Here is a 9,164-nt window from a genome sequence, read left to right as displayed (position 1 = left end):
AAATCCAATCCAAGGCTTTATTACGGAATTATAACTCCCGCCATCACTGCCGCTCACCTTTATACTGATATCCATCAGTTTATTTTTTTATTTTTTCAGGGGACTATCTTTTAATGTATTCAATAAAAGTGAAGTTTTATATCACAACAATAATACAGACTATACATGTTTTTCCCTTAAGAGTGCACCAACAAAAGGTCTTCTTATTTTCTTCTTTTGTTGTATCCATGGTCCTGATACGTGGCTAACTTCTGCCAAGTCTTCATGAGCTTATCCTGCCACCTCAGGTCTTGTGAACATCCAGCCTGTGTGTCCTTGGTTGTTGGTAACAAAACTTAATTCACTCCATTCATGCCTGTATTCACAGGCCTGTAGCAATTTCTGGATATCTTTATCAGTACTCAAAGCTACAACTCTGCCTATGTGTTTTATTACAGCCTAGTAACTATTCATTTAGTAAGTCTCTCTGCTCAAGCTGACAGAACTTTGCTTTTAATCAACACACACACACACACACACACACACACACACACACACACACACACACACACACACACACACCTGGTTACTCCCAATCCTGTGGCTTCCAGTTATCATACCTTGTCAAGCCTGTCTGTAGTATCCATTCCATTATCCTGATAAACTGACCTGCAATTAACCCATGCTTTGCGATCTGGTTTAATCAAGTCTGATTCAAGGACAAATAATAACTGTATATATTATTTAGACCAGCTTCGCTGTCTTGGGAGAAGGACCCACATCTCAGATGTTGTTGATTTCAATGTTTTTTCGTTGAGACCTTGGGGATATACTGTAGTGTTCCCAAGGAGAAAGTCCAGAAGGCCTCCCGTTTACATAACATGTTAAACCTATTGCCGCCACGTGGTATTGTATGTATGTGTTCAATACCTTGAATTTTTAGAACACTCACATCACCCTGATGTTGGCTGGCAGCATGTTTAGATAAACTGTGGAGGCAAATGTGTCTCTAAGTAGTCTGGATAAAATGGGGAAATTTACCCATATGTTCCTTATCCCCTTCAAAACCAATCTTCGTAATTTTTAACTAAACTATTCAATAAAATCAGTTAGGAAACTTTTATACTAAATGTAAAAAATAAATACTTCTCACAAAGACATAAATTAAGGAACTATTTACTAATTTATTAACAGTTTCTTATATATAGCAGCAAATTCTATTGCACTTTACAATTAGAGACAACAGTGATAAAACAAAGGCCCTCATTCCGAGTTGTTCGCTCGCAAGGCGAATGTAGCAGAGTTACACACGCTAAGCCGCCGCCTACTGGGAGTGAATCTTAGCTTCTTAAATGTGCGACCGATGTATGCGCAATATTGCGATCACAAACGAGTTAGCAGTTTTAGAGTAGCTTCAGACTTACTCTGCCTGTGCGATCAGTTCAGTGCTTTTCGGTCCTGGTTGACGTCACAAACACACCCAGCGTTCGCCCAGGCACACCCACCGTTTCCCCGGCCACTCCTGCGTTTTTTCCGGAAACGGTAGCGTTTCCAGCCACACGCCCCTAAAACGCCGTGCATCCGCCCAGTAACACCCATTTCCTGTCAATCACAATGCGATCGTCGGAGCGATGAAAAAGCCGTGAGTAAACTTACTTTCCTCATAGTAAAGTTACTTGGCGCAGTCGCAGTGCGAACATTGCGCATGCGCACTAAGAGAATTCTCACTGCGATGCGATGAAAAACTCCGAGCGAACAACTCGGAATGAGGGCCAAAACTGTGTAATAATAGTCATACAGGTAGGAAAGCCCTATAGGTTTATGGTAGCCTGTACTACAAATAATTCATCTCACAAAGTAAGAAATTGAGAAGAGTTCATCTCATAGATGCTGCATGATGACCTTCCCAGGTCTCCTCTGTTTAGACTCTTGTCTACTCAGGGTTCAGTACCTATGTTGTAATGAGGAGTGTTTTTATGACTCTTTCTCCTTACTTGTTGAATGTTGTTGATAAGAATGAGTTTGTTTCATGAGCCTCTTCTTAATATTCTCCTATTTTTTATTGTGGAAATAAAACTGGGCATACAATTTTGTCTACTTATGTTGTTGCTGTGATGTCTGTGCATCATAGCATATTACTCATGGCATAGCCGGGCATATGCTCCTGTTAAGCAAACATTTCAATGGAAGTCGTGTGTGGATGAACCAACCATTGATGACATTAGAAACAATCTGTATGGATCATCCCAGCGATCTGTCAATGACTTAAAGGTCTATTTACTAAACCTTGGCTGGAGATAAAGTGGACGGAGATAAAGTACCAGTCAATCAGCTCCTAACTGTCATGTCACAGGCTTTGTTTGACAAAAGTGTTTGACAAACACTTCTATACAAATTCTAAGCTTTTGCAGCAGCGTTTGGCTGTTGTCGGTATTGAAGAATACAAATTATTTGTAAATTTACGTGTTGTATGAGGTACACGTAAAAATCCAACCATGTTTGATTGATGGTCTGTCGATTCAATTTTGAGTTGTCGACGGTGAACGTGACTAAGAATTGCACCAACACTCCTGTGAATTACCTAGTTGCATTTTCGGATAAAAAATGCAAACTCTAATGGTTTCGGGAGCTTAGTAAATTTCCACCATTTGTGTTATGATTTATTAATGTAGGGACACTATGGCCTCTATTAACTAAAGATGAGCGGGTTTGGTTCTCAGAGAACCAAACCCCCCCCCCCCGGAACTTTGCCTTCCGAGTCCAGATCCGAGCCAGGCTCGGATTTTCCATCTTGATTTGGAAACCCAAACTAGGCAAAACGCTATTGTCCCGCTGTCGGATTCTCCAGGGATTTGGATTCCATATAAGGAGCCGCGCGTTGCGGCCATTTTCACTCCAGACGTGTATACTTTTCAGTGTCTCAGTCAGGGAAAGTAGGGTGACAAGTGTTGTGCTGCTCAGTTCAGTCAATATAGCCAGTGTAGCTGTAAAGTGGTGCTGCGTTGTGTAGACCAGTCCAGTGTAGTCACTCAGTGTATTGTGCTGCATCAGTCCAGGCAGTCACAGTGTTGGTGTTCTCTGCTGCCATATATACAGTGTAGCTGTAAAGTGGTGCTGTGTTGTGCATGTAAGTTTATTATCCCCATTTCCATTCAGTAGGCATTGTGACTGTTGCTGTCTTTGTGTTCCTTAAGAATTCCCACATCATGTACCATTGCTCTGCTTATGTTCACAATCGTTTTGTTTATAGTAACTATCTTTAATTCAGGTTTCGTGATAAATCAGAGATTAACTGAAGACTATAAGGGCGTTATTCAAATGATATATCACGCCAAGTCTCCTTTCTAAAGTGTTCCCTGTAATCACACATATCGCGCCATAGTAATCAGGTTTAGCTATGTAAAGGGTTGGGTGCTCTCGCTACCCCTGAGGTAGCGAGCTGAAATGATTATACCACGCCCATCAGCAGAAACAGAATGGGTGTGTAAGGGGTGAAAAGAATTGAATACCACCATAAGTGTCTCAACCACTAAACTAAGGGGCTTATTCAGAGTTGGTTGCAGACCAAAAAAATTAGCAATTGGGCAAAACCATGTTGCATTGTAGGTGCAGCAGATGTAACATGTGCAGAGAGATTTAGATTTTAAAATATTAAGGTTACTGCCCTATCAGTACTGACAAAGAATTCAGACAGGTGCAATAATAGTTTATTATTTATTTATTAACAGTTTCTTATATAGTGCAGCATATTCCGTTGCGCTTTACAATTAGAACAACAGTAATAGAACAAAACTGGGTAAAAACAGACAGAGGTAGTAAGGCCCTGCTCGCAAGCTTACAATCTATAGGGAAATAGGCATAGATACACAAGGATAGATGCTACATATTGCATAATGGTTCACCAGATTGCTAGGTTCTTAATGGGTTGTATGATGATACCCCACAAAGTTATCCAAGTGTCAGGAGGATGTGAGACTAACGAAATACAAGATATGTGATGTTATGAATACTCTACAGAGGATGTAATTAGATAGGGAATTTAATAGTGAAGTCCTTATATTCATAATAGGAATACTATGCAAAAAAATCTAGAAAACCTTGTATGACTAGGCAGAAAAGTATTTAATCTTGGAAGTAGATATGAATATGAGCTAGATATTTGTTTTTAATTGCTAAATATGACTAGGAAAGTCCGAGCATGATGCCTAATGTTTGACAGAGTTATATCAACAGACATAAGATTGTGCACTGCTCGCATAATGATCCTTTTCACCTCTTGGTTCCTCAGGCTGTATATCAGTGGGTTCAGCATTGGTGTAACAACTGTAAAAAAGACAGAGGCCACCTTGTCTAGTTTCTCAAAGGCGCTGGAAGGAGAGCATATGTAAGTGGACATAATTGCCCCAAAGAAGATGCAGATGCACAAGATATGTGAGAAGCAGGTGCTGAATGCTTTCTGCCGGCCCTCAGCAGATTTAATACGTAAAATGGAAGAAATAATTAGCATGTAGGACACTAGAATTACCACCAAACAACCTGTGCCAAAAACACCAACAAAGTAGACTGTTATCATGTCACAGGAGAATGTGTCAGAGCAGGACAGTCTGAGTAATGAAGGAGTGTGACAATAGAAATGGTCTATAAGGTTGGACCTGCAGAACATGAGACTGAACACGCAGCTGGTCTGCACTATTGACTGCAGGAAGCCACCGGAGGTGACAAGGAAAACAAGATATAGACATTTCTTCTTGGTCATTAGCGACACATAGTGGAGCGGGTGGCAGATAGCAGCATAACGGTCATACGCCATGTTGGAAAGAAGAAGAGACTCAGTGGATCCTAAGGCAGCAAAGAAATAAAACTGTAGGGCACAGCCACTGAATGAGATGGTCTTACTTACAGAAATGAGGTCTTGCATCATCTTAGGAGCAATAACTGAGGAGAAAAATATGTCCACCAGAGAGAGGTAGCTCAGGAAGAAGTACATCGGAGTATGGAGGGTTGTGCTGTTGTAGATAATTGCCATCATGCCAATATTTGCCAGCATAGTCACCATATAAATGTGTAAGAAGAGTATGAAGAGGAATGGGGCAAGATTTCCATTGTCAGTTAGTCCTGTAAACACAAAGACCTTCACCTGGGTCCTGTTTATGACTTCCATATAAATCTCACACAGGAGAAAATTTAAAATGTTTAAAGTGAAATGTCTTGAAATAAAAAGTTTGCAACATAAAACCAGTATTTCATATAAATCTCTCTCTCTCTCTCTCTCTCTCTCTCTCTCTCTCTCTCTTTCTCTCTGGAAATAAAAATAAAAAGTAAAATGATTAAAGTAAAAGACACCTCTCAAATTCATATGAAAATAAAAAAATAAACAAAATGCTAAATCTCTCTATTTCCTGTGTCAGCAGGACTTTTATAGGACAAACAAATTTACCTTTTAAGTCAGTCACAAAGAGCCTTTGGTCATTTTAGCATATTTTATCTAATATCTGAAAGAAATAGAATAAGTTAGATTTATAACTAGAGAAACACAATCTATACTGTACACAGGCTTATATTAATGGCAGCGGACACAATGCTATAAGAAAGTAAAAGATATTATTTGAATTGCCCTTTGCACTGTGACATATCAAATACTGTGAGAAATAAATCAAGGTATTCATTTATTGTTCATGTAGTAGTGAGATAAGATTTTGGGAGCATTTTTTTTTAAAGTTCCTTTTAAAAATGTGTTTTTGTTTTTTTTTTTACTCCTGACCAGATCTTGGTGACCACAGTACAGGTGTGTCAGTAAAAGCACCGGGTATTATTTTATTATATACCACAGTCTGCTGTGGATGAGAACTGTATATTTCTCATTTACTTACTTATTGTACCTTACTCTGTGTTAGAGGGGCACATCTAGGCGTATATGTATATGAGTAGGGTAAATGGCCACAATTTTCATGAAAAAGGAAATTGGCTATGTTCATCCTTCCTCAATCAGGCAGTGTAAAAAAACATATGTTGCAGAAAACTGTTTTATCAAATACGTATATAATATTTCAATATGTTTAAAAGAAACATTAAGGAAAAGCAATGATACAGAAATTAAAAAAACGAATTTATTTATGTTCATTATTCATGTTTTGTCAGAAAATGTTTTAATTGACTTTACTCCCGTTGAGTCAGCTAAGCTCTCACTTGTAACATATAGTAAATGTTTTGAAAATTCATCATAGACAGGATTCCTTTTTAATGTTTTTTTTAAATCTTTATTATAAATGTTCACAGTAGACAATAACAATACAGTATATAGACTTCCTCTGTAACACAGGAACAACATACATAGTACAGGTGCTACACACATCACTATCGCTGTCTTTTATATAAGGACCCTCCACCTACAGAAAGGACCATATGTACACATCTAAAGCCAATAGAGTGATAGACTGAATATCAATTTACACTTCTGAGATCTAGAGACAGTACTCAGTGTCACTCTACGCTCCCACTGTGAGGGGTTCATGTGTATACGTTGTAAATGTCAACTAATATAAATGTATTCCCAGTCATATATTCGCAGTTTTTTAGAAATCAGAGTAATATAATGTTTCCCAAAACACCAGATTTAGTAAATGTGACCCATTGTGTCATGTTTGCTGTCAGGAATAATATATGTATTCACAGGAGTTGTGGGGTTCTTATTAATTGCGACCCTGATTTCACAACTAAATACACCCCGATTCTAGCTGCTTCTACCGTGTATGAGCAATAAAAGGGTAATAACTAATGAAAAGGACATTTCTGATGATTAGCACAAACCAGATGTAAGATTCCTTTTCCAAATATTCATTAAATTATTAATAGTAATTGACCTGGAATATTCTGAAGTTCCTGGTGTCAGAGAGTAACAGAGTATTTAAGTCACCTGGTTCTTGCCTTGTATTTAAATATAATCTAATAGAAAATAATAATTATTCCTGATTTTGCAGTCTCTTATCTGTGTGGTTTAGATCCGCCATGGACAACATTTCTCATGTACTGTATGTGAATCCGGTTCCTGTTTTATCTTACATTCAATTACCCAGGAGTATAATTAACCTCTGCCATGGACCACACATTGCTCATTATTGTAAATGATAAATAAATCATTTTGGGACTTGTTTAATTTTATTTGTGGACTAGATAAGCCCTGATTTAAGGAATTAATTCACAGTGAATTATTTTCTCTCTCCCAATATTTGTTATGAATTATATTAATATATTTGCTTAACTGAACTTTCTCCAGCAAAATAGGTCTTTTTATAGAGGATATTGGACATAATCAAATCATATGACTGAAACACCATGTAGACATTATGAATGTCACTGTTGACCTAATGTACCAAACTAATAAAGAGAGAGAGAGAGAGAGAGAGAGAGAATGAAATGGAAAATTGTACTACCTCATCAGTCCCCCATTTGATATATATAGGTATATATTACATAAATAATCCCTACTCCAAGCCATTTGGATACTAAGGAAAAGGGTATAGGAAGACAAGGACAGACACAAGCGTAGGGTTGTAGTCCACACTACTGTGCAGAGCTAAAGAATTCCCTACTGATCAATCATGACCATCATCTTAACTTCTATTTGCAGCAAATGTAACTTGTTTGTCACAAATAGTGTGCCGGTGACTAAGTGCGGCATGTGCGTATGCACCGGCTTCCACAGATATGCATGGAGCATTAACATACTGGGGCTAATCGCGGCAAGCTGCTGGTAATTTCTGCCGCAAGGTAAAACCCACAGGCTGTACATGTGAGAAGATCAGATGATGGGGATGGTCTTGGAACCATTCTCTCAATCATTCATTCTTCTGGTTTCTTAATTATCATATCCTTGGACCGTATAGTACAAATAGGTAGATTTCTACCGTATGTCTATTACAACTACAAATGGAACTGTGACTTATATGAAACTTGTGTGGATAATTGAGAACCTTCCCGAAATCCTTACAAAGTAATTGGTTTTATCCATGAAAAGATTTAAACTCAATAATTACTATCCTTTTGTGAGAACTCAGTAGGATCAGTTACTCTATTCTCAGGTACTTTGATCCTTTGACTTATTTTATGTACTGTAGTTCAGTAGTACTGTTCTGTACTTGTCTAGTTTATTGGTGATGTTTGGAAGTCTAAAACCAGCTGATGCTGTATAGGGAAGTGATCTGCTGTATCATAAATACCCATCTTACTATAAGTGGTGTACACTTATATCATGGAGAGTAGTTTTCATCGGTAACAAATACCCTTTGATCCCATAGGTAACTCTTTGTATAACTTCTTTACACTGGTTTAATGTCCTTTTTGAGCTATAAATGGGATTTTTTAGAGGACATGCCAATTGATTTTCTCAAGATCTATTCTTATTTGAATATGATAGCTATCTGATGTTGGGTGTGTACTCTTCTGTAAGAGCTGTTAGCGTTGTCATCAAATGGACTCCACTTTTGCTTCTCTCTTCAAAACAGCATACCTTCTGGCCTTCTACAGAAAACCAATCTAAGTCACACGTTTGCTATGTGCATAACCCATAAGGTCTAAAGCTTCTTAGCAGAATGCTCACTACTCAGCAGAGTCTATGGGGTAAATCTATTAATTTTGAGTGTGATGTTCTATTGATTTTTAATCAATTTTCATTTGATTTTGAATTTGAGTATTTATTTAAGCCAAAAATTACTAAAAATTGACTGAAAACAGACTTTAGCCTGAAATAGAACATCATACAATATATTGGAACTTTGACATTGAGTTCTAAACAAAATATCTACTTACTAAGAATCGATTTGCAAATGAACTCAAAATCAACCCAAAATCGAGCACAAACCACTAAAATTAGTTGACACATCCGTAACAGGTCTGTTTAACTGCTAAACCATGTGCAATTGGCTGAAACCTCCTTATGTTGCCTATAAAAAGGAACACAACCATGTGGTGCAGTATGGCTGTAGTAATCATGGATACACAAGGGTGTGTATTGATGTGTGTTTTCCTGCAGTAAGCAAATCAGCAACTGACTGAAGAGACCCAGCAGCAGCAAAGAAGCAGTAGCTTCTTGAGGTACCCCAGAGCCTATGCAGGTCTAGGTTCTTCTGTGGTCAGTTATGACTCAATGCACTGTCTGCTGGCAAAGTTATACAGATTTTCCACTTCAG

The 9,164-nt window shown here is 38.0% G+C and overlaps 1 protein-coding gene across 1 annotated transcript; it reads right to left on the bottom strand.

Moving 5' to 3' along the window:
- Positions 1-4,144: 4,144 nt before the first annotated feature.
- LOC134933972 (olfactory receptor 5J3-like) lies at positions 4,145-5,140 on the bottom strand. Its single transcript, XM_063929502.1, has one exon. It carries the CDS (start codon positions 5,138-5,140, stop codon positions 4,145-4,147), a length of 996 nt encoding a protein of 331 aa, XP_063785572.1.
- Between the last annotated feature and the right edge of the window lie 4,024 nt (positions 5,141-9,164).

The sequence above is a fragment of the Pseudophryne corroboree genome, chromosome 6, assembly GCF_028390025.1.
Source record: "Pseudophryne corroboree isolate aPseCor3 chromosome 6, aPseCor3.hap2, whole genome shotgun sequence".
Taxonomy (NCBI): domain Eukaryota; kingdom Metazoa; phylum Chordata; class Amphibia; order Anura; family Myobatrachidae; genus Pseudophryne; species Pseudophryne corroboree.
This window is presented reverse-complemented; position numbering and strand designations above follow the sequence as displayed.

Excerpts from the sequence above, each read along its gene's own strand:
- LOC134933972 (XM_063929502.1), bottom strand. The coding sequence starts at position 5,140 with ATGGAAGTCATAAACAGGACCCAGGTGAAGGTCTTTGTGTTTACAGGA.